The sequence below is a fragment of the Anopheles merus genome, chromosome 2R (genome assembly GCF_017562075.2).
Source record: "Anopheles merus strain MAF chromosome 2R, AmerM5.1, whole genome shotgun sequence".
Lineage (NCBI taxonomy): Eukaryota > Metazoa > Arthropoda > Insecta > Diptera > Culicidae > Anopheles > Anopheles merus.
Genome location: NC_054082.1, coordinates 54,682,191 through 54,708,569, shown reverse-complemented (window position 1 = coordinate 54,708,569; position 26,379 = coordinate 54,682,191). Strand labels below are relative to the sequence as shown.

The 26,379-nt window shown below is 40.9% G+C and overlaps 1 protein-coding gene across 3 annotated transcripts in view; it reads left to right on the top strand.

Annotated features, from left to right (window-relative positions):
• The window catches only part of LOC121589328 (dopamine D2-like receptor), a 139,794-nt gene extending 133,668 nt beyond the window's left edge, over positions 1 to 6,126 (top strand). For all 3 annotated transcript variants that reach the window (XM_041908142.1, XM_041908141.1, XM_041908140.1), the window contains one exon: positions 1,148 to 6,126. In XM_041908142.1, the coding sequence (XP_041764076.1) occupies positions 1,148 to 1,359 (212 nt within the window). In that variant the 3' untranslated portion in view covers positions 1,360 to 6,126. The remainder of the gene's footprint in view (positions 1 to 1,147) is intronic.
• The last annotated feature ends 20,253 nt before the right edge of the window (positions 6,127 to 26,379 follow it).

The window sequence follows — 26,379 nt, the reverse complement described above, 5'->3', positions numbered from 1 at the left end:
GCAAGGCTCGGCCACCATTTTGTGTGCAAAATTAAAACATAAACATTACGCCTAAGCACATTTTATGCATGAGTGAAGTCAGTTGAACCTTTTAACCACGTGTGGGTTGTACTAGGTTGGTTAACATCAAAAAGATACGGGTGATGAACTAATTTACATAAGACAGTTAGCCAACGAGTTGAGGAAATATGTTTTAATTTGACGTGCTTTTCATATTTCTGTCAGATATATAAAACCCCCCCAAAAAAAAACTCTCTTCTGATGTTTTTAACTCATACCATTCTGTTTATAAATATTATGTGTTCAAGTTCATTACATAAACCAATAACGGTTTACATTTTTAACTATATTTTCTCCCAAGTTTCCCCCAATTCCTCTTTCATGAAACACTGAGGCGAATTTAGTGTGCAACTTACAAGAAACGCTTGTGACACGGATTTTTCTTTCACAACACATAATGGTGTCACGTAACCGATACGTTTTCGTAACGATGTGAAAATATTCTTCCTGACGTGATGACCGGTGAAGGTTTTTTTGTGGAACATAACGTGTCGCTGTTTGCTTTTTTTCTTTAACACACCAAATTGGCACCATTCAAACCAGTGCAAAAAGAACTTCGTGTTTAAACCTCTTTGGCACTTGAGTATTTTGAAATGCGCTGGAAAAAGCTCTTACGCTTTTCTGAAATGTTTTATCTGATGGACAGGTGCCTCAAAACTTTTACCATGTTTTCCGATAATCCGTTCAGGTTTGCAGATGAACGGCTGCCAATACCAAACTCGGTCTTGTCGTTGATCCTCAAAGAAGAACAGAGCATGGCAGGGAAACTTAATGTGAAATTGGTTCTTTTTTTCTAGTTCGAGAAAGTGTAAAGCTTAAGTGATTACTCAATCTGGTTAAAATGTGGCATCAGTTATTTTGTCGGTTTGATATAGATGGTCTACATTGAAATTAGTTTTCAAAACTTTGTTCAAACAGTGTGCTTGTTTCAGACATCTTTACAAGCGTTCATTAAAAATCAGTTGCCGATTGCAACATTCAGCCACTTGCTCATACTCGATAGAAATGGAACCTAAATACTTATAATTATCAATATAAATATTAAACTAACGAATGGCCTCACTTTTTTTCATTTGCCACAAACCAGGAGTGTTCTTGTTCTGCTGGGTACCGTTCTTTACCTGCAACATTATGGACGCGATGTGCGCGAAGCTTGACAAGGACTGCCGGCCAGGCGTCACGATATTCAACCTTACCACGTGGCTCGGCTACATGAACAGCTTCGTCAATCCTGTCATCTACACAATCTTCAACCCCGAGTTCCGGAAAGCATTTAAAAAGATCATGCACATCGAGTGAGTGGGACGGATCGGACCGGGCGCCCGTGGTGGTGACCGGGACGATGACGAAGCGGAACGAGGCAACGGGGTCAGCATGGCAGTGCCGGAACCGGTACGCCGTAACACTTCCCAACGACGCAACGTTACCTGGAGCTAGCCAGAAGCCACCGTCGAGCGCAGGGAGCAGGGTCGCTTACACGAACCTGAGCCGAGCTGTGCCGACGGTGGACAGAGGAACGGGATCGAGAGCAAACTCTCCCCGCAACCCTCAACGAGCCGATGCCAGTCGACGGCGAAAGCGACAAACAGGAAGAAAGTGAAAGGTAGGGGGCCATTTTATTTATTTGCTGCCAGCCACTGGCGGGCGGTAGAGAACTCTCCGGAACTGGATCGGAGTCCGGTTGTGGTGTAGTCCGGTCGAGATTGTATTTATTGTGCACGGTATCTGCCAAGAGGAGAGGAAACGAAAGGATGTCAGTGGTTTATACAAATCTTACAAAGCATTCCGATGATACAATACACCATACAATACACCATATACCACCATAGTTCTATCCTGACCAGCTGCTCCATTTCCCCCGGACTGCGAGTGGCAAACATATCGACAACTGTACTCGCCGACCACTCACCAGACTGGCACAATAAATCCTTCAATTCCATCATGTGATCAACCGGAAGGATGACACCCTAAGCCACTCTCCTTCCGCCGACACAGAAACCATCTGGGCATTCTAGAAAACGCTGTGGCTCAAGGCATGGCGGAGGGGAATAGATTTTTGTTAGTTTCGTTTCATCAGCACGATTCAGATTCGATTTCAACCTTCTTCGCTACTCGAAGCTCCTTGGTATCCCTCGAAAAACAAACCATCCACACCCTTGCAGCCGCACGGATATACATATATAATGAAACTTTCTCATGGATAGCAATCGAGATGCATCGTTTTTTCAGTCTATCGATTCGCCAGAACTACAGTCGAATGCAGGATCAGTGCAAGCGAGACTTTTGCTCGTCTGTGTGCCAAATGGCAATGGACCTTGCCCAGTCCAGGTGCCAGAGGTAGGTGAAGTAATTTAACACAAAAGTCTGCATCGAGCGGAAATGCAGGAACACCGTAGCAATTTCTCATTCTCGTCCAAGTGTGAAAATGCAACAACAACAGTCATATGTATGAGGGGAGTGTGTGTATGTGTGTGAGTAGTTCGATGTGGGAGATTCATGGGCATGTCAAACTCACATCCGACGAAAACAACTAATAGAAATAACTATTAATCGATATAAAAAAGCACGACACTCGCTCGTGAGCAATCATCGCGCTGGGGGCGCGAATATGCAAAGACAAAAATAAATAAAGAATGCAAGAGTGGAAATAAATCAACAAAAGCTCCCACGCAACGTAAACCACCGTGCACCGGTGGTAAGCGCTGATGTAAGTTAACGCCTCGTACGCATGTTTCTATGTAGCCGTAACGTAGTGGTTAGTGTCGACTTTTTTAGCGACCGGTTTTACTCCACCTTTGCTGCTTCTCCAACGAACGAACGAACGAGCGCCTGTACATATCGGTCCGTTAGGAAATAAAAACAAAACATTATAACCCACAGCTCAAAGCATGTAAATTAAGCATAGCAAAAGCAAACAAACAAATGAACAAACAAGTGAAACGACAACGACGTAGCGCTCGGTTTTGTTTTTTTTTTTTTTTATTATTACGTTCCACTCTTAACTCAAAATAGCGTTCGAACGGAAAATGCAGCTGAGACCAATTGAAAGTGCACAAAAACAAGCAGAGGGACAGCTCATGTAGTTTATATTGTGGTTTGCGAATCGTCCTTCTTCCGCCGGATAGCGGCTGCCATTGAAAGCACCATGTTTTCAAAGTAAAACAAAACCAAACGCAACCGTAAACCAAAGCAAAGTGAAAGACAAAAAATTGAGATTAGTGTTTAGGCGTGGCAAACGGAGCGATTATCTGCCTTTATCGTTCGCTGTGTGGCGCATACGAAGCTTCCAGAAACGAACCGGGAGACCAGATACCGCTTGTCACATACTGTGTAAATGCTAAGTAAATTAGTTAAGACAAACAAAAGAAAAACGCTCCTTTCTGCGCACCGTGGACCGAGCCGGGTGTGACTGTTTGGAAGCAAATTAGTGCAATAAGTAGTGTAATGTAGCAGTTTCAAGTTATCGATGCAATCGATCGTTCAGAGAGTGAGAGGGAGAGAGAAATCGATGTGGCGAAGGAGATAATATCGGAGAAAGAGTGCATAACGCAGTGCACTGAAAACTAAACCATACTCGCTCATCACATAAAAGATATACTATTCTACACAAACTCATGCGCGAGATACACTCCCACGCACGAGCGCTTGGTTGAACATTTCAAGCGTAGTACAAATTATTCAATAACAAATACTCGAATAATGCAACTTAAGTTTTAAATCAATTCTAAGCATAGTTCATGCGCTTGTGTCTGGGTATGTATTGGTGCGTGTTTGTGCGTAGGTAGATTAACGATCCACCACAACTATGGTGTCATCTTTCTTCGAATAATCGTACTCACAAACGATCTACGATCGAGTTTGTGAGATGGTGGAATGTAAATATCGTTGTTACACTTTCGGTTGATGATGCTCGATTACCGTGGAGAGTGGGTGCGCGTCAGCATCTGAAGCGTGTTCACTATTGCTTATGTTTCAACTCGCTTTGATAGTTTAACAAACTGTTACAATTTAGAATGTGTTTAAAGACTGTCCTATTGGAATTTATAGCAACTACGGAATGGTGGGAAAAAGTACTCAATAACAAAACTCCGTTAAACGAGCCGTCTAAGAAATGAATGATTTGCGCACTTTTTCGAAAATACGAAATGCAACATGCGATTAAGGCGATCGATAAAACAAGCGTTAGTTTTAAATTGTGTCATGCGATTCTTTCTTACTCCAGATTTTTGCAAAATAATTCAACCTGTTTTGAAGATTGATATGGTTATATATTTCATACATGCTGCATATCTTTATTTCAAATTTAAGCATCACAACTTTAAACATCACAATGCTCTTGAATAGAACAAATGCTATGAGAAAAGTACCCAACTTTGCAACCAATCGACCGCCGATCCTTGACATATCCCTTCTCCTTCGAGTCGGATCACGTCATCCTCACACACAAATCTGCGCCCTATTTACGGTCAATCAGTTATCTGAACTGAAGGGTATGAGCCCTTTACCTTATCGCGGCAAACCTATCAGACCGGAACAAGTTTTTTTTATCAATAAATGTAGGCCCATGCCAAAACTGGTTGATAACTTTTTGCTTTCCAAAAAAATGCTGTGGAACAGACATGCAGAAATTTGCCTTTCTGGCTGACCCGTGAGATGATTTCGCGATCAGCGAGATCGGTCGGTTGCGGTTGTATTATATGGTCAAATTAATTTGTCATCCTGTGGGCACCGTTTTACCGGTGTCACATCGAATGAACAACAACAAAGTGTAACAAAAAAGTGTGCTAGTACAAGATACTCTTCCTCTCGTTAATCTGACCCTTTTGGCAGAATGGTGGTTGAGAAAAAAGTTTCTTGTTTTGAGTGTTCCTTCGGGTCCAGCAGTATTTCGGCCATGAGCGAAGAGAGAAAATCCTAATAGAATGAAGGTTAAAAAAAACTTAACACCCATACCAGCCCCCGCCATTAATTTGGCGACTGGGCTACGACACGCTGTTTTCTTCCCTAGAATGAGTTTTGGCTTTTTCCGGAGGCTTCTGGCACCGATTATTTTTCAACGAAACGAAAAAACAACGCTCTCAGATATTTCATTATGATTACCCCAAGCGTCCCTAGGACGCAATGGACGCTGGGTCGCCTTGCCATTCAGGTAAGGACAGTCTTTTCGGTGCACAGAAAGAGTACAAGTCAGGGCCGGACAAACAGAACAAATCCCGTGGCTTCTTTCGACGGCGTGAAGTTGGAACCATTCCCAACGAAAGGAAAGGGCAGCAACGACAACATCCTAGGGGCGAACAAAAACACACAAACTTTCGGGCAGGGATTTTAATTTCAGAACGCATTAATCACCTGTCAACGTCCAATGTCCGGTGTCCGGTTCCCTGCTAGAAGTCAGTTACTTTTGAATGGACAACTGGCTGTTTTTTTTTCGTCTCTTCGCGGTTCATCTCACTTACTCGAACGTTGTCGCCGTTTTTCGGTGGTATGCTTTGAACGGTTGTCGTCCGTTGCGGTAGATAACAAACTTACAAAAAAAGAACGACATCTTACGAAAAGAACGTGCCCGAAGAGTTTAGAATTGTAGATATATAAAAAAGAATCAGCCAGCCTTTGTCACTGTTACTGCGTGTAAAAGTTCTTGCTGTTTGATAATGGAGCACACACACACAGACAAAATGAAACGAAATCTGGACTTTTTTGTAGATTCTACGCCAGTAAAGTTTTTACTGTCAATAGTCCGGGGCGGACAACGTTTCAAATTTATTCTCTATCCAATGGGTTGGGGTTTACTCCTCGGTGAGGATGGTACATTTTTTCTCACACGTTTTCCTTAAGACGGCTACCAACCGTAGCTGTTACTATCAGTCACGTAAAACACATTACTTCAATGCGCTGTTTTCCTTTCGCCGGCAATGGAAGCAAACTTTTTTCAATAGTATTTTTTCGCTGCACAAAAAACCGGTCAACTGTATCTCTGCTGGAGTAATCGTTGCACAAAAAGATATATATTACGGTTTCCAGATGCTTTTCTTCACGCTCATTACAATCTGTCGAATGAAAGGTACACTGCGCTAAATTATATATATATATATATATATATATATATATATATATATATATATATATATATATATATATCTCAAGTTAAAGTCGAGCGAACTAGGCAAAAATGACTGTTGTTTCAAGTAAATAATTTGTTTCTTAATCTATGATCAAAAAAGTTCCTGTATTGTAGCCTCGACTAGGCGCCAGATTTAAGGTAAGGTGAGTGACAAGAAAGGATTAATTAAAAACCTACCGCTGTGATTGCGAAACGACGACATCGCATGACTTGCAACGATAAATCAAGAACGTTTTCCTAAAAAAACGACTTAGGTTGGTAAAGAAAGTTTCCAAATTGACACACCGGCCGTAACAATTTTGGAAGCAAACCACGAACGCGCTCTGAGAATAAATTTCTGCAGTAAAACCCCTTTTGAGTCATCAAAAATTATACCAATAAACACCGGTTTCACGACGGGTGTGGCGCCTATCATGGCATCGGCATCAACAAACCCATAAATATCTCTACAAACAAACCATTCGTCAAAAGTGTTTAAATCGACGGTAAAACACGGCTAGAGTGGCCATCGCACCCGCTACCCGTGCACGGTTTAGTGTTTGCAAACTTTTTCAAACATACATTCCCTCACGCTTGAAAGTGAAGCCAGGGGTCCATTTTTTGCCTTCATAAAATCACAGTTAATCAAGAGTGTGTTCTTTTTTCGTTCTGGCCTGTCTGTGTGTGTGTGTATCGTTTCGAGCCGCTTACGCGACGGGTTTGATTAATGAGAGGTGTAAAAAATTAATCTAAAACCCACCACACAAACACTCACGCAAAGCCGCCCCGGGTTGAGGCGCATCGAGATGATCGTTAAATTGTGAAGCGTGTCTGGTTGTCGGAGTTTAATACACCCGCTGACAGCTTCTCTATTCACGCGCAAAAGCTCACTGAAACTGACACGCTGGTGCCGGTCTCTTATCCGGGGCTTAGATTTGACACTCAAACAATTCCCCACCGCCGCCCCATGTAAGCTGCACTTTCTCACGTGCATTTGCAACAACCCTTCCACCTCACCATGGCCACCGCCCCGTAGCGTGAGCGGTTCGATTCCGTTAATAGCGTTTGTTTATCCAGCCGTGCAATTTTATGCTACCCCTTGCTCTCTGCGTCGACACACACACACACACATGAGTGCACACCGTTTTCACGAGCCGGGCACCCGGCGTACCCGGGCAACGAACGATGATAAAGGGGTTTCAGAGATTTAGAAGGCATGAATACACACGACCGTCTATCTCACCCGACGGTGCTGGTTATCAGCGCGCCAGGATACATTGCTACTTCCCCCTCCCCCCAAGCCCCGGCCGTACACAGGACGAGCTGAAACGAAGCGTACGGTTTGCGATGAATTTAATTGCTTTCGTAATTACATAAATGCACAAGCATCATTTGCATGCAGCTAGAGCCCTTGGGAGAAAGTGCGGCAAAGAGGTTTGGAAAGGGTTCAAAACACGAGATGTGGAAAGCTGGCTGGGCCAATTTAGCAGGATGTGGAAGCGAGTATCCACAATAATCCGTGCACGACGATAGAGCAGCAGATCCACCTTCCATAAGCGTTCCTCTTGGATGAGCGTTTACAATCTTTGTCTATGTTGTTTCGCTACGGTGCCCTGTTATCCCTTCTTGAGCGTACCTGGATCAGGAGTGCTGCTCAGGGCACCGGTGAAACCAGCGGAAAGACTCAAACAAACTTGAACGTTCCCTGCGGCATATGTTCGGGCCAGGTGCACAGGTTGCAACGGTGTGGCGGTCCTTTTCCCTGCTCCTGGCCGTTTAGAACGTTAGCTCCGCGAATTGACAAGACAAATGAAGTAAGCTGTTTACTGCTGGGTGTTGTCAGTGATCGTGTAGCTAAACGGTTTCATGAGCGAACGTCTCCCGCACGACGTGCTAGTTCGAGGAGGTGATAAACTAAAGCGATTATTAATCGAAACCTATCAACACGGGTCCTGTTGTGGAAGGGTACACGTTCTTGATTTGTTTGGATTCAATTAAACAATCAACACTATTTCATCGTTATTTGAGATCAGTTAGTAAAGGAGAAGCTGTGATAATTCTAAACTAATTCGTATCAACTGATGCTGTTCCTTCTATTATAGTTTTTAATTGTCATATGTATTGAAAAATTCGTGACCAAACAGATCTACTCCAACTTGAGTAGTACTTCCACTACAACTAGTCAACACGAATGCTTACACGACTCATCCAGACGCTCATAGATATAAGGAAGCTTCGATATGCACGTTATTAGATGATAAATTTGCAATGACAGTCATTGCTGAAAATCCTTCAATCTGCTTCCACATCACCCATCCGAACGGAATTTTAAGTGAAGCTCAGAACAGTAGCACAGCACATTAGACTGAAAGGAAAAGCTGCTAATAGCATTCTCGCGCTGATGCCCCAGCCCGCCTGTTTTTCAATTCCGTTTTTCTAAACGCACACTATGGCACGTAACACTGAGACATTTGCCGGCGCGCTGAATAAAGCACCCTTCAACCCGGCCAATAAGCTTCGAACGGTCTAGCTTTAGGCCATCCGTCCCTATTAGAAAAACTCATCTTTCTTCATTATAAAACATTAGCTTCATAAAATAAATCAAGCTGCAGTGGAGGTGCAGGCCGGGGTCGATTTGCTTTCCCTTGCCATTGGAGGATTTTATTTGTAAACTCGTTTGTGGCCGTTTGGAGAAAGCACAGAAAAGGCTCACCATGATTATAGCAAACGGGCGCCTTTTACTTTCTCAGCGGCGGTAAAGGGCACCCCGAAATGGAAAGCTCATTGACGCCCTTCGTATACTTCCTCGTAAACAAATACTCACACTATCGCGTTTCCCGACGTTCGGATTTGTTTGTTCTCGTTTGGAGGGTTGTTATTTTTTTTTTTTGCGAATCATATTTCACCTATGTAAAAAGGGTGTAAGGTCACCGTGTGGGTCGTGTGCAGATCGGCTGCCAGTAGATAGAAATCGTTAGCACAGAATAAGAGATTCGTTTAATGCTAAGGTACACCGGCGAGCGACCGGATAGACCACACGAATTATGAGGGTAGGTAGCAAATAGAGTTTCAAGCGCAAAGTGGACTGATGATCAAAAGCAAATCTCTAGGGCAAACCGCAAAGAAGGATGAAAACAACGCTCGCTCAAAAATCATTAAATTGCTGGAAAGAATGGATACACTGTACATTCGATTAAATTTACTACGACAACATAGAGAGCGAGAGACAGAAAGAGAGAGAGAGAAAGAGAGAGAGAGAGAGAGAGAGAGAGAGAGAGAGAGAGAGAGAGAGAGAGAGAGATTTTGTTCGGGAATAGTCATTGGAGATTTTTTACCCTTCTGTGAGCTTCCTGGAACTGATTCTGGAAATCTGACGGGTCGTAGCAAGAGACTGCACTCCCTCTCCCTTTACGCTAGTGATTGGGTTTCGTTGATTTACCAAGCATTTTTCCCCTCTGTACAGCTTTTCTTTCGGCTCATAAAATCCGATAATAACCTATCGAAATGAACAAAACCCTTCCACGGCCTGGTAGCCCTGTGCCCTTCTATAAGCTCTAGCACGAGTCGTTTTTTAAGCCCTCATCAAATAGTCCCCTCGCCACGGTTCGGTGAAAAAAATGGAGGAAGCTGATTCGCTTGTTGTTTCCACCTTTGGTACAAGCGAGGTGCGACGAAAATAAACGGATATCGATATTTAATGGCCGATATGAATCGGTTGGCGTTTAAACTGATTATTTCTTTTTATGATTACCATAGTTAAAGCGGGTTATAGAATGGAACGAGAGATTGACTGCACGCTCGATCCGACTCGGCGCCAGTGATGACGAGCATGATGATGATGATGATGATGATGATGATGATGATGATGATGATGATGATGACGATGGTTTCTGCTACGACCGTTATTATGGGGCAGCTTAGCATCCAGGTGCACGTCAAACGCGGAACTGAGAACCCGTTGTAAAGCTCGTAAATATTGCTATCGGCAAAATGATTACAAACCGACAACAAACATACAATTTGAGGCTGGCAGCAGTAACAAAAAATCTGTCTGGGCAATTTTTATTCGTTGACAATAACACATTTTGATTACTTATTTATTGATTACGAGATACATGTTTGTTGCCCTCAAAACGATTGAAATATGATCATGGGGTGCATGGGGTAATGAAGCTCATTGGTTTAACGTTCCATCAGAAAAATTGACAGATTAGCTTCATAGAGCAATAACCAAAGTGTTACGTTATTATATAGTAGTACAGCCGGGAAGTTTATTTTAAAACATACGTCAGCCGGGGTAGTACTGAACTACAAACATTTAATGAATATCTTTCGATTTTCAACGATTCAACCGCAATTTATTGCCAATTTTTCGTCTATTTTCACACTTCATCAACGCTAAGTTTGTTTTCATTCGACAGCTCACATCAGTTTTTGAGTCATCCACCAGGCGCCTCCACCTTGGTGACGTGTGAATCAAACGCTTCAAAAAAACAAACTTTCTGATGCTATCGTGAAGCATAAGCTAGCAGGCAAGATAAACAACTCTCAAAGGAAATCAAATATTCATCACATGTTGACGAACAGAAATTTCTAGAGAATCCAAAGATTCTCTTGCGATGTACGATGCGCTGTATCATGAAATAGTGAACGTCGTGTCAAAAGTGATGCCTGAAATACAGCATTGATTGACACGATGGTTTTGAGGCAAGCAGGTGTTATTGATGTTTATATGTTGTGCTCAACCTTTTGAAATCCATCCTGTCCATTTAATTTAAAAAATCATCCCAATATCCTCCTGCAAAAAGCTTAACTTTATCTACCTTCTGGGATGGTTGAATACATGGAAGAAAAACATATTTTTGTTGACCAATTTCTTCACATTCATGCTCGTTATTTTGTATCCGTTCTACCTGAATATTTCTTGTCAATTTTGTGGAAAATAAAATTGCTACATCTCTTCGCAGAACACCGGACCATGACAATTTCCTTCACCTTAACTAATGAGCGTGTACGCTGAAACTCAGCTTCGGGTTGGCGTGATGCGCAATCAAAGCATAGTAGTGTAGCATTATTCCCATTATCCTTATCATGCCATCCAACTCACGCGTCATGAGCATGGAGGAAAAGTAAAGTTCAATTATAGGATGCCAGGCGCTCGTAACAGTGGTAACGGTGCAACACAATGCAATCGGAACAGACAGCAATTAAACATTACGTCCAAGCGAGACGACAGAAATGGAAACCCCTTTCTACTGGCAGCCCTCACCTGGACCATTTAGCACGTGTGCAAGAATGCTGTACCAATGGGTTTGCTGCACTCGGATGGTAATGCCATCCTGGGCGAGGATCTTGAGTGCACCTTGCAAGTTAGCTGTCATCAGCACGTTTGCTCGTACAGGCTCTCAGTTTGGCGTGGTTTGGCGAGGTGACCAGCCCACCTCCGTCACCTCCTTCGAGACACGGATTTTCCGTTGGTCGTTGGAGGACTTTTTTTACATTCTGCTTCTGCATCGTGCACCACGTTTCAGCATCACGTACGTTTGATTTGCTTTTGCAGAATCGCTTGAGCATTCGAGCGTGGTTATGTGGCTCTATCGCATACGAAGGCATCGCAACAAATTACACCATCACCATGATGGTATGGCCTTTGGCCAACTCTTCCCCTCCCGGGACCACATCCAGCTAGAGCGCTCATGTTGCTAGATTCTGGCGCAACTGGTGCTTTCCTGTGTCGGACTCGACTAGCGAACAAAAACAGCGTAATCGGGTACATCCTGTGGTGTTTTAACAAGTGAAGCCGCCGTCTATCCTTTGTCACCGACGAAACTGATGTCGTTCCATTCCTCCGGCCCATGCACGCATCCGTGCTGCATACGTAAAAGACCGACAAACGAGGCGCATTCACACATATACGGTAACGGGTTGGACCGAACTGCATTCGTCCGCCCATATTCAAGGGCTGTAGTAATTCATCGCTGCTTTACTTCGCAGTTGTCTTTTCACATACGTTATTCTTTTGGATGTAGTGTGAAGCGGTGCACACATAGACCGTTAGTGTGTGCATGTTGCAGCGACCGATAGCAAAGTGTGTATTTTTTGTACCGGTTCGGGAACAATTGTAATGAATGGTTGAGCTACAGGAAATATGCATATTTCCTCTTTTGGCATGCTCTACTTTTTGGGTCGAAAAAGCTACAAGGATTTTAGAATCGAAGTTCTACACTCCATGATTGGTATGTACAAGTTAATACAACTCATGCAGAATAATTTAGTCAGTACAAATTCAAGGAACTTTAAATGTTATATGAGATGTTCTACAAATTCAAAAAGAGTGGTCAAGAAGTCCTTAAAGCATTAATGATTTATTTCAATGTTTGATAAAAATTGTAAAGTATCAATATTGGACTATTGTCGTTTTCCATCTTCCCTTTGACATTCTTTCCTCTGATTTTTTACCGTTATGATGTTATTCAGTTGTCACTCAATTATACATAGAAGGAATATGAACGAATAGATAAAATATGTAGAAATGATTATATTTGAACAGCCTGAAATATTATGTAAATTAAAATTGCATTTTTGTGTTTGAATTCTAATAGTACATTAACTTAAGATCAATTAATAGCATTGAGTTTTAAAACATGAGCAAGACTTTTCTCCATTCGCATTTTGTTTTTGTATATTCAGTATTTATGACACAGTTGTTAAGTTTCATCGTTGGTACCTAAAAAGGAAAAACAAAAATCTGCCGATTTTTTTATCTGTTCCTTGCATAGCAAAAGCCCAATTCCTCGAAATTGTCCTACCATTCGGCATAAATAACGCGATTCCCACCGTGCCGGAAACGGAAGCCTCTCGTTTCCGGGTGTATCGGTAGCAATATCTCTCAACGTTCAAAAAAGGTTTCAATGTTTTGCTTCCTTTCTACATTTCTGTTCGATCTACTTCACGGGTACAGTCGGCACGGTTCATGTTGGTATTGAATACTCGAAACGAACCAAAAATCACCTTAGGTGCTTTGAAGCATCCTTATTCAGTAAATCAGTTTAGCAGCTATACCTATACGATAAAAGATATGCTGCAGCGTTGGGAATTGGCAGGAAGTTGAATCAATGATCAATGTTATCGAATTTGGATAGAAAAATAATAATGCCAACGAGACAGTAAGATTTAAATTTTACACTCCAATATCTTTTAAGTTTCAGCGGACAATATGCTCTTTACGACATGTAAATCTAGTAAGTGCTGGAGTTTTGGTTACCAAACTACTGGATGACTATGTTGTTTGGTTGATTAACTTAGAATGCAGGAATCAGTGCATTGTATTTTCAATGTACCACCAGCGGGAAATATATGGTTGCAGTTGTTCAGTCGATAATGACACTTTAATGACACTTTACATTTAAAATAATTATCCAAATCCCACTGTGCAGCCTCGTATGAAATGTACCAACCAATTCTTCGAAGGAAACAATTGCCTAGCAAAAACCATCAGTGCTTTGCATCGCTTTGCGCCACCAAATCTGTTGTCACCTCCTGGGCGCTTTGAAATAGAACCTGCAAAACGGAAGAAGCGACACGCCCAACACACGTACCCAGTAATTCAATTCGCTGCAAAACGATGCTTAAATTGGATCACCGCAGAGTCAATGGAAGTGGGCAAGAATGGAAAAGGATTCACTTTCTTCAATCCCGGTCTGTCGGGAACAGCAAGATTTAGTGAGGTTGTTTTTTTTTTATTCTACACAGCTATTCTCCATGCCATTGCAGGATAAATGATGCTCTTGGTGGTTGCCAAGATTCCGTGTCTTGTTCCATGATATTGAGAATACTTTTTGCAAGCCGGATATTCTATGCCGAATCGCTTGTTTATGTGATTCATCGCAAGCATGTGCTTGGCAAGGGTTTCTTAAGCGGGTGGAGTTTTCAATTACTTTAATGCTTGAAATAATGACATAATTTTGGTTATTTCTTTGTTTGTAAATCTGGGTGTAAAAATATAACATAAAAAGGTCTCATTTTACCTTAATGTTAAAAGGCGATTTTACGTAAGGAAATTAATGCTTACGATGTAAATCTGGCTGGTTCAGGGTTTATCTGTAAAATAAAAGAAGGTAAAAATAAGTCATTTTTAAACCAATTGAAGTTGTTGATAGTTCAAAACCGCTATCAACGATTTTCTATGTATCTGTACTCTCAAACCGTGAGTCGTGTGGTGTTGTACCTGCAAGGAAATCGAAATGAGAATTATTTTTGTTATGTATACACATCACACCATTGTATTGATAGGACTTCTCTCAATAGAAACCGTTTCTTTACAATACGGTTTTTGTCAATACCATACAAACATACCGCACATGTTCGCCACGAACGGTCGGTTTAAGAGCAAATCTAAACGATGTTAACCAATTGTCATACGATCCGACTCTGCCGTACGGTTTATCCTCTTAATCCATTTAATCCAAAGTGGAAATATATGAAAAGCTGCACCACTAAACGATCCATTCATATCTGAATGTTTCTTCATCCATTCACATGGGCTGTATTTATCCGAGAAAAAAAATACATAATTCAATGCAACACATACCATGCTTCGTGCGTCATCACCCATGGTCGTGGTTGTTTGGTTTGATTTGATTTTTTTTCATATGCAGAGGCATTTTTTGGCACAGTGTTCAAAGCATCGATTGACTTCCTCCTACCTCATACGAATGTATCTACATTCTGTACATGCCCTCCTCGTTCGCTCTGTCTGGTCATTGGTCGCGTCATCGTCACCATCAGCCCGTGATTATCATTTATTGAATTTGATTCGGACAAATTGTGCCTCACATAATCAATCAATCAGAGCAGCACAACAAAGCGAAGGCGCCAAGCTTCCATCGCCGACCCCCGTGCGCTGTTGCTGAAATGCTTCATTTAGTCGTGCTGTTCAGTGCTCGAACAGTTCGAATACATCCTGCAGGGAGCACAGCGGTGAAGATATGATTGGTCCTGCTGGAGCTACCGGCAGACGGCAAATTCGACTATCGAATGGAAGGGGGAAATCAATTTGTAAACGTCACAATAAATCCCATCGCATCAATAAACGGGAGCACGCTTGAATGCATCCATTTTGGGGACTGTTTGTCACTGGTGGGAATTGCCTCCCACGCCTGTCGTTACGTGAACTGAAGGCAACATGTTTACAACATTTAAAAACCTTGTAAACGCGTGACTTTTTGATAACAGACTTGCATCATCACCTTGATGCACTTTGAAGTCTATTGCAAAAATACGCTACAGATCTATTAAATATTCAAAACACGCATAAGCAGCACTAATAAGTGAACAATATTTAAAACAATCAACTTCATTACCTTTGTCAGTTTGGTATTGATCAGCACACGATTGCTTTGCCCTGTTAAGGAAGAAAAGAGCGGTGAAGCAATGAGCCATACCACTATTTACAGACCACACGCGTTCGTTCCCTCGCCATATGCATGCCAATTGTTTAACCAGCGTGCATATGAGCAAAAGTGTAACTTTGCAACCATCACTTTTTGCATACAAAAGTAAATCCTATTGGAATATTGTGGAATGCTACAAAACTGAACCGAAAAATACTGACATTGAACTTTATTGGAAGGTATGCGGCTATAGTTCATTAGGATAAATCAGTGAATGAAACGATATGGCATAACGTTTGATCTCATATTATCATTTTTTATTCAGGAGGGGCGGCTTTGCCGTATTGCTTACTCATATTATTTAATTTGATTACTTATTTGCTGTCCCAACCGCTGCTCAATGTCCAATTTAATTAAACTGCTAAACTTACCATTGATTATGTTTCACTGCTAATTATGTGGTAGACTTATTAATTTCATAGTTCACATTTATCTAAACAATGGTTATTTATCGTTTATGGGTCATGTTCGTACAATTAACGCAAAATTTGATACAATATTTGCTCAGTACTCCAATATGTTCCATTATCTAATGTTTGTTTTCCAAATAAATCATATTCCTATCATGCCATGTTGTTGTTGATGGTGTTGTGAAAGTTTTCAGTACTTTTATTTGCATTATTGTGCCTTTGGATAGTGAACTGTTGACAGCTGGTGGTGGGTTAACATGATTTATGAAGATGCAAATTTCAATCCAAACAAACAATCAAAAGATAGTAAATAGTCGGAATAAAAAAAGAGATACACTACGCATACTATTTTTTTCATCCCTTAAATGTAAGCATTTGAGCTAGCTACAAAAAAATTCTTCTGAAAGAGAAAACAACAAATTTGGGCCCTTTAGATTATTAATGCTATGAAAAAAATATTTCTGGTTGAAATGCGAAATTTTTGAAATCTTTTGTAAATGCACTTCATGTACACTGAAATCTTTTTTTCGTATGAAAGTTTTACTTCGATTTACTTTTCATCCGCGCGTTCAATGTTTCATATCAACCACATTGCAATAACCACTCTTGCTCTTTTCACATCCTGGATCATCAATAAACTATCATTTGCATCCGGTTGCTGATGGCACACGCACTACAAATTGTAATGTAATGACATGAGCAAACCACAAAATCACCCAGAAACAATCCAGAGACAGGACATGTCCAATTAGTGTTACACCATGTCAACAGCAGGGACCACATTATCTATCATTGTTCTGTGTAATCTGACAAATTGATAAATGATTTCCCTATTCAAAAGTCATCTAAAGCTCACCAGAAGCTATCCTAGGACTTCACTTACGTTTTGTACCGTCGTCACTTTAAAGTTGCTGTGCAAGAAACTCTTAGCCAGATTCCTCGGGGAATGATGTATTAATTCCTAACAATACAGCCTGAATGGTCATCGTGTTTGCTTCGTGGAGTACGAAAGTGCTCATACAAGTGACACACCAAGTAACGTTAGTAAATCTTTCGCCTTCCTCGCATGTGCACTAGAGCTCGCTGCTGGAAAAGATACAAGTCCGAACAAACAATGTTTCCTATGTAACAGAAGGATAAAACATATCTATTTTTCCAAAATTGCATATCAAAACAATCTGAATGAAGACGAATTGAAGAATGTAAAAGAGCCATACATCAATCACTGCAAAAACGGTGAGATGAAATCAAAAACCAAACAATGTCAAAAAGAAATTGCATTACTTTGAAATATTCTTTGCTACCGGATCACCCACTGCCATCGGCATTCATACGAAACAATTTCAATATGCCTATGCGTTGCGTATAGGGCCGTGCTTTCGGATTGTTTTCACGGATTGCGTTTGCTCACTTGATGGAATAGTTTCCTGTTCTCCATTGCTCATAAGTTTTAAGTACCTGTACAAGAACCCGTGTGCTGTAAGCGCAAGAAGGCACGCGTAACTATAGCAATAGTACGATTGCTCAAAAATGGCATTGCACCATAACATTGGTAGCTGACCGAAACACGTGATGGCTTGTGCAAAAAGTTTCACTCTTTCATGTTGATGAGAAACGCAAATCAGAGGTGCTTACTCTAGCTCAAATGCTTCGTAGTAATTGGTGTTTGTTTCCAAATTTGTGCAACTTTGTCCGTCTCGTAGCAATGGGGCCGGAGTTGAAATCTGAAAACAAACACATTTACACTTCAACGAGAAAACCATGCTTGAGGCTAAAGTACGAATGTAGCAAAAATGTGTAAACATTAAGAGGAGCAGCAAAACAATTCAATAACAATTTATTTCATCCTTTACCTTGTTGAAAATGATCATGTTCCCTTATCTTTGCTACATTTGATGAGCCCCAATAACTTCAAGTATGGGAGAACTTTTAGACACAAGCCATGCGTTTGATTGATGGAAGATAAAGCTCGTTCATTTCCTTCATACAAAGCAAGACATATGCTGTTAACCCATTAGTTAGATGGTAGTGAAACACACCCTTAGAAAATGACCTTTTGATATTCCTACCACTGAATCAAATGTATTGCATTCAAGTCTTACGATTTCATTCGCCAAACAGTAGGGAAACTTACTCATGTAGTTTTCAATACCCATTGTTTGAGATCCTATAGGCTACAACTATTAACAACCTTCCATTATTTAAAAGCACTCAAACGTTTAAATTATCGTTATTATTGGTAGTTATTGGTAAAATTGGACTTTTTGCTCATTTGCTTTGAACTTAATACTAAATCTAATACAATCAGTGCGTAGTGAAATGGTCGAAACAAAGCTATGTGAAATTCATAGGGAAGTGTGTTGCCAAACGCTCTATTCATAGCATTGCATGTCACAAACGAAACTAACAATTTGACATGTAAATTTAATCAAAAGTAGCATTCGAAGCAGAAACTAACATAAAACTAACCACCAGTAGAAGACGTTAGTAAACACACTGAAACAGATGGGAGCGAAAAAAAATCAAATAAATTGAACTTAACAAATGCAAACAAACTCACAATCTGTCGTATTGAGATGATGCGACCACTCTAGGGATGGTAAACTGTTAAGATCAAAATATCTACGAACAATAGCTATATTTGTGAGGCGCTACTGACCATTGTATCTATCGTAGTGAACAAAACAATACAAAATTACAAAATCAAATCAAGGAAATCAATGCTGCTGTATATTTGCAACAAAACTCTGTACTGGTGAGGTATATTTTAAAAAACAAATGGAAAGCCGACCTCCGGCGGAAGTACACTAGAGTCCTACTACTTAAGAATTTGTAGCAAGTGTGGCGAATAGGAACTGGAGGAAGAGTAAAAAAGACAAATATTATTATATAAAAATAAAAGCCAGACTAAACTTATGAAATTTCTCAAACAATGTGTACCATTACGTGTCAAAATAATTGAGAAAAGAAATATCAAATTATTTTACAATAAAATCTAAATTCGATCGAACTGTTGTTTTCTTTTGCGTAAAACCTAACACGAATGGTAAGTAGAAAAAAAATATTATGATAGTCATGCATTTAATACAATGATCTACTAACATGAAACACTTTGTTTCAGTTAGGTATGCATTTATCACCATTGACCAGGATTTATTAACGAAATATTATTTTCTTACGAAACGAAAGAAATAAAATATATTTTACACCAACTTCACAAGTTGGTTTATATCGAAATTATACCTTAGAGTTAAGCTTGCTCTACTTACCATTTCTTGGAATATCGAAAGAAATTTTCCATATTTCGAATTTAAAGTCCAGCTGGTTTAAAAACTAGTGCAAACCTGATTACGCTCATTACACTCACGTAGTACTAGTTTATCCGTTGCAATTGAAATACTTTCCCGTTGTAGTACGTTTCCCGTTGTTGTTGATTTCAAATAGTCTAATAAACCCGTTCTAATGTACGAAATACAATACGCTGCAAGTATGAATTTTCCTCTTTTCAATGTGGGAAGGAACGTCGACAACACTAACATAGCGTCATAGAAGTTTTCGTAACTAACTGTGCAACTATACATTCCGAGAAATATCGTCACGTCGTGAAGCCAAATTCTATAACATACAAAGCAATGTGTTTCACGGAAAATATTTTCACGTCATGAGTAGGGATGTGAAAAATTTGGTATTTGTGAATTATTGCACGGTAACAAATAAGAACAAAATAGTTTAAGTGCATGGGTATTTAAGGACATGTACTAAATGCTACTCATACACCCAAAACCACAACATGCAGGTAGCTACAATTGCAGTGATGAACAGTAATATGTCGAACAGGATGAATTTATTCAATTAATATTTTGATATGGCATCGAAGCCATAGACATAGGCACAACCCTTTGTCCTTTTTCGTACTGTTTGAATAGTTTATAAGTATTTCGTCATAGGCTGCAACGGTTGCACCTCATGAAAATGCTCAATGACATTTCAGCTGCAGAAGGTAGTGATGATAGTTGCAAATACGCTGGGATAGTCACTAATCTCTCTGTTTTCAACTAAACCTATGTTAATGAGCGCTGATTCAATTGACGTATTGAGTCAATGCTAGTGCAACCATTTTGAACTTGGTGTCTGATTGTGGAAGGACAATGGAGGAGCCGCTATAATGACGAGCTATACGAGATGTACGGCGACCTCACTGTCGTACAGCGTATAAAGCTCGCCAGGCTCCGGTGGGCTGGCCATGTTATACGCATGGAAACGGACGACCCAGCCCGTAAAGTCTTTTTAGGCCGTCCACAAGGACAGAGGAGGCGTGGTAGGCCCAAATTGAGGTGGCAAGATGGCGTGGAGGCGTCCGCCATTAAGGCCGGGATAACGGACTGGCAGACGAAGGCGCGAGACCGTGAGCGGTTTCGGACACTCCTGAGGCAGGCCAAGACCGCAAAGCGGTTGTAGTGCCGGATAAGTAAGTAAGTAAGTCTGATTGTTGGGAATTCCTTTTGGGAGTCAGCTTTGCGAGCTTTCCAAAAATGATTCAATGTAATATTAGTGGAGTTATTGTTTGAAATGTGGAGATGTACGCACGCATACAGTAAGCACATTGAATATCCCATCCTTACTGCATCCTTACTTATATCCTTGCCCATCCAATCCAACTACCAAATTCCAATCAACGTCACCAAGACTTTTCCTATCTCGGGTTAAGCTCTGGCAAAAGTATAAACGTGGAGTTGTTCACCAGCACTCTCGCTGCCAACCGGTCATCCATAGCCATAAAAAGTAGTTCAGGCTCCAACTGTTCATATTCGTAACTTATTTGTATAGTTGAGAAGTACTCATTAAAATCTCATAGAAATTTCCTTTTTTAACGAAATTTCATGAATGTTAGCAGCATTCGAAAGCTAAAAGCTTTGGAGGATTTTTGGCCCGTAATGTGCAATGTGACAATATAATGCCAGAACGATGAACAGTGCGAGTTTTATGATAATATCATTGCTAGGTTCTTCATATTTCGATAGGCTTGTAATGTAATACATGTGGCACCAGACAAACCAAACCTTTGAAGTCTTCAATACAAATACATAAGTTGCATGGTACAACAAAGATGGAGTGGGCAGACAAGTCGGTTGTTTTCTTGAATTATGATAAAACTTATGGTCCAATGTCAACTTGACGAAATTTCGAAACACTATTAATCGAAACATTATTAATATTGAATTATACAGTTGTAGAAAAAATATGATACGCATAAAAACTGATACATGCAATTGGAAACTTGCTCATCCGTTTCGCAATAATAATCAACTTAGTTAATAAGTGAAACGTATTTAATAGTTAAATAATTACATATTTTTTATTTAAAAATTCAATTTATCTAAAGTTTTCCCAAACAGACCAAACATATGTTTGGCTTCGTCATCGTGTATTGCAATGTGCTTTTAAGATTGTGAATCCACAACAAAATGAATATCCAGTACAATCCAATCACTGCACTCTCGATTCGCTGCACATGATAAGCAACCATAACTAGAGCGACCTCCTCGCTTTCATTAAGCCAAATGTCAAAGAGATCAAACAGATAACGAAATCTCGAAATGATTTTTCTACCGCGTTAGTTTGATTGGGTTTTTTGCTCTGTTTATCCATCTACGAATCGTTTGACATGACCCGACGACTGAGAATTCATATTGTTTCGGACACCAGGAGCATGCTCCTTGTCTGCGAGCGCGAATGGACGGTATGGTTGTTTGGAGCCACCGTTAGAGGATTCATTGAAAGTGAACGGAAATGGTAACATTCTTTTCAATACAATATCGAATGGAATGTGACGCTTTTGCTTACCATCTTCTGCAAACATGGTTGCCTTTCAGCTCTTGCTGTGTTCAATGATCCATTCTTCACGTTGGTTCTGCTGGAGCTGCAAGCATATTCAAAGCAGCCACTGCTATACAAAACTCCTCGGACCGTATTACGTGCCCTTTTTATCTTTTCCTTTGACAGTCGAACAGTTTGGCATCGGTGAATGAAACCCTATTTCAATGCCAAATATCGCCATTATGAGCGTCGTTTATCTTTTTTCCATTTTTTCTGTCGTCATTTGTGGATTTTTGTTTTTGTTTGACACAACCCTCATCTGGTGTTCAATCGTTGCCGCATTGGAACCGTTTGCTGGTTGAACCACATGTTTCATAAACGATTTGACCGTTTGAGATTGATTTAAACAAAAGCATGCACATTTTTTCTGTTGACTTCAACCCCATTCTGATCCTGATGGAACAGAACACGATTTAACAGATTCACGAGTGGGTACAGCAGAAAAGAAATGATCCTCAATACCAACACAAAACCCAACCAAAAAAAGGTCTCATCACAAGAATATTTTCGAAAATTGACACCGAATTTCACTGTGGTCCACGAAGGAAGCTTGAAATAGGAGACTGATCCGAAGTAGCATCTCTCGATAAGCGACGGGCGTGGTTTTGATCAGGATGAATGTAAGATCGAGGCACATTGCTCTTTACCCTACCCATCGACGGCGTGTGTAGTACGCGCAAACGCTACGGAACGATGTGGGTTTTCAATTTATTTCACTGTTTATCCAACGGTGCAATACCGTGAAATCGATATCCTGGTTTACGGTTTATGAGCGTGTACACGATTTTTTTTTCTCTCCATCTTTCATTTGCTTGTTTATTCCGGGTGCTCCAACAGGACATTGCAGGACTGATCCGATAACAGTGGCATGAGAGTATGTGGCCTAGATCAAACGAGTAATTTGATTGAGAGTTTGCCGCGCGCTGCGTGAGAGGTGTGAATTATTTCAGGGCTGTATTATGTTTTCAGCGAAACAATTGCTTAAAGCCCTTCACAGATGGAATACAAACAACTAGAACCAAAGCGATTGCATGTGGGAGTGCTTTTAACGTTGAAAAAATGATATTTTAAATCAGAAGTCTCAACACTTTGTAGTCGGCGTTCCGCATTCCCAAATATCGTTGCTGAGTGTCATTTTAACGTTAGCTTTAGGAAATGAGTGAAAGTTGTGTTTTGATAGGAAAAAAATAAAATCAGTTTCCTCTCTAACCAGTAAGTTGTACATGTTGATAGAAATTAAAAAATGTGCAGGAAGGTATGAGAAGCCGGAAATTAAGAAAAATATAAAAACAATCTAGAGATATATAAATACAGTGACCATGAAAATGCGCAGACCTCATGTTACGCTCATATATAATAAAAAAAAGTCAAGGGGTTAGTTGTCAATAGGTACGCAAACACATTCCATCCATCCAATCCACAATTGTTCGCGGCACCTAGAACAAGCTCTGCGTCTGATACAATTAGGGTAATTTAGCAAAATAATTTGTTAATAAATTTGTTTGGGTTCTTGTTGTAGGAAATGCACAAAATACAACACCATCAAAACTCTTAGGCCTTGGAAACAATTAAAAACACGATTAAACACGATTTTTCCCAGATTGATCAAACGATTGCAAGCAAATATTTTTGTTATCCATCTCGTATAGCAGAAAATAGGCTGTGAAAACGTGGCTGATGTATATCTCTTGTGAAATTTGATCCCGCATTGCAAGAAATCAACAGCAATGTATGACTCGTTTGAAGATACAGCAAAAACGGCTTCTCGTGCTTCTAGTTTTAAGATGTATAAGAAATGTAAACTAACTTGGCAGTTTCTACTAAAAAACAATACAAAAGCATTTTGGACAACCATCTTCAACTATTCACTTCACTTATTAACTTCAAATTTAGATACGCAGATCCTTTTCATTTGATATTTGATCGGTCAGATATCGTTTTAAGGTATGTTTTACGACAATCAAAGACAATTATCATGGTAGCAGGGTTGATTCCATCCAGAACAGACCTTTAGCCTTTTCTAATGTAAAACAATGATTTTAAAACATTACTACAATTGAAGGAATGATAATCACCATTCATGGTCAATACCTACATTATACATCGACGAGAAGAAGACGCTTAAATACTGATCGCAAAAAAGAGCTGCAATTTTAATGTACACGAGCCATACCGTTGCAAAAAATAAAGTACACATTCTCGATCAAGCACCTCATTTGCAAAAGTTTTTATGAAATGTGCTGGCCACCCACCAGAGACTAACATTCACCATTCATTAGCCTCCCTGAGCCTGGGGAACTATTAATTCGTTAGAAAACGCTTCTTCGCGTCAGGTGACCGTTCAGTTCAATGCAAACGGGAAACCTCCTTGTTACAAGCTTCATAAAAGTATGTAGTCATCCATCATCATCATCATCATCATCATCGCCTAGATCATGACAATTATCAGCATGGATACGGCATCCGTAAATGGTAGGAATTCGAATAATAACTAGCAAATCTCTAGAGCACGCTCGACAACGGCGAGAAAAACAAGGAACGCCGCTGATACGAAAACAGAGTCCGCGAATAGTGAAAAGGGGGAAAACAAGCAAAGGTATTAGTTTGGCTTTTGTGCTAAACTTTATTAGCGTCTGCTTGTGGAAAGGACTTGTCGGTGGTTCATTCACTACATCTCTCTGCGCTACTAATGATGCTAATTCAGGATTTCGACATCGAGTCGACGATGGACCGAGAAGAACGGGTGGGGGGAGGGGGAGAGGGTCTTTTTGTTCCTTCGCTCGGCCATTGCAGTCAATAAAAGTCCACCCTCTCCTGTCAGAGGTTTTTGGCACGGAAGACCGTTCCTTAGCCGCCCGGTCCCGTTTAATCGTTAATTACAGCTCTCGACGCCCTACACAAAATATGGCCCTGAGACACCCTAATATGCGCCATCGGACCAGTGTACCACACACAACGCACAGCTTACGGCAAGGTCCGTGATTTAGGAGCTAATTCCATGGAGGGAGATCTGGGTGCTATACTCCGTATTCACACACACACACACACACACACACACACACACACACACACACACACACACACACACACACACACACACACACACACACACACACACACACACACACACACACACACACACACACACACACACACACACACACACACACACACACACACACACACACACACACACACACACACACACCACACACACACCACACACACACACACACACACACACACACACACACACACACACACACAACAAACACATGCACACATTAACACACCTACACACCCGACCGCCAACGACCAATGACAGAACTCTGGTATTGCGGGTGTAACTCCCGTTGGGGCGCAAAATGGAACAGGAACGTGGTACGAGACGGTCGCTTTTGGGCTGCCCGAAAAAGTTATACTTTTACGATCGATTTGGTTGATTTATATGGCTAATATTGTGGGAGCCGAGCTGAATTCAACCAACCGAACCGAAAGCGCCACCGATGCCAAGGGCAAACCCCTTTTACGCCCGGTGCTCCAGTTCCATTCTAATGTGCTCCCAGCCGTGGTTCACGAGTTTAGGGGGTTTGCTTACCAAAATTGAACGCTTGCTTACCTCTTCATTCGACGAACGTTCCGTGTGAAGAACCAGTGAATAAAACCTTTGCATAAAACGACCGCTGCCTCCGTCACGAGCAGCATTAAGAAGCGAAACGGAAGTGGGTTCGGGAAAAGTTTTACGGTACGCAAGCACCCACTCGGTGCCTCTCGGAAGCTTTTTCTATCTTCAGACCTCGGGCATGCAGGACGAACTGTTAACTTCGTCGACAACTTTGCGTCCAACTTTTGTGTACATTTATTTGTCTTTACCAAAGGACCTTTGGGTGATTTATATTGGAGTTGTCTTCCACAGACCTGAAGTGCTTTCTCTCTCATTCTCTCTCTCTTTCTCTCTCTCTTTTTCTCTCTCTCTCTCGCGCTCTCTCTCTCTCTATCTCTCTCTATTTCTATGTGTTTGTAACAATCCAGCCTTAACAAGTCGAATTACATTGGAACAGTCGTAGGCCGCAATTCGCACTATCCAATCAAGTCACATCATGTGCTCAACTTGTCACTAGCGCTCCCCTTGCCCCGGTGCACCTAATGGTAGCCCATTTACCTCCTCCGATTTCCACATTGCCATATCGTTGCCATATTATTTATCGCAAATCGTGAATCGATCGAAGGCACGAAACTTTCCCATTGACACGATGCGGCCAGGCGACGTGAAGAGTGTGTATTGCTATCATGCATTTCTAATGTGATTGAGACGACAAAGTTTGGTACGAGATCCCACCCTTCCTTCCCTACCAAGCTGTCTGATCATTAGAAGGGATTGTTTTCGCGGTGCCGAGACTGTTTGCACTGCATCAGTTTACTCAAAATGAGTACTTCTTTAAGCAGCAATCAAAGTTGGAACGAAGAAAGGAAAGTTTGC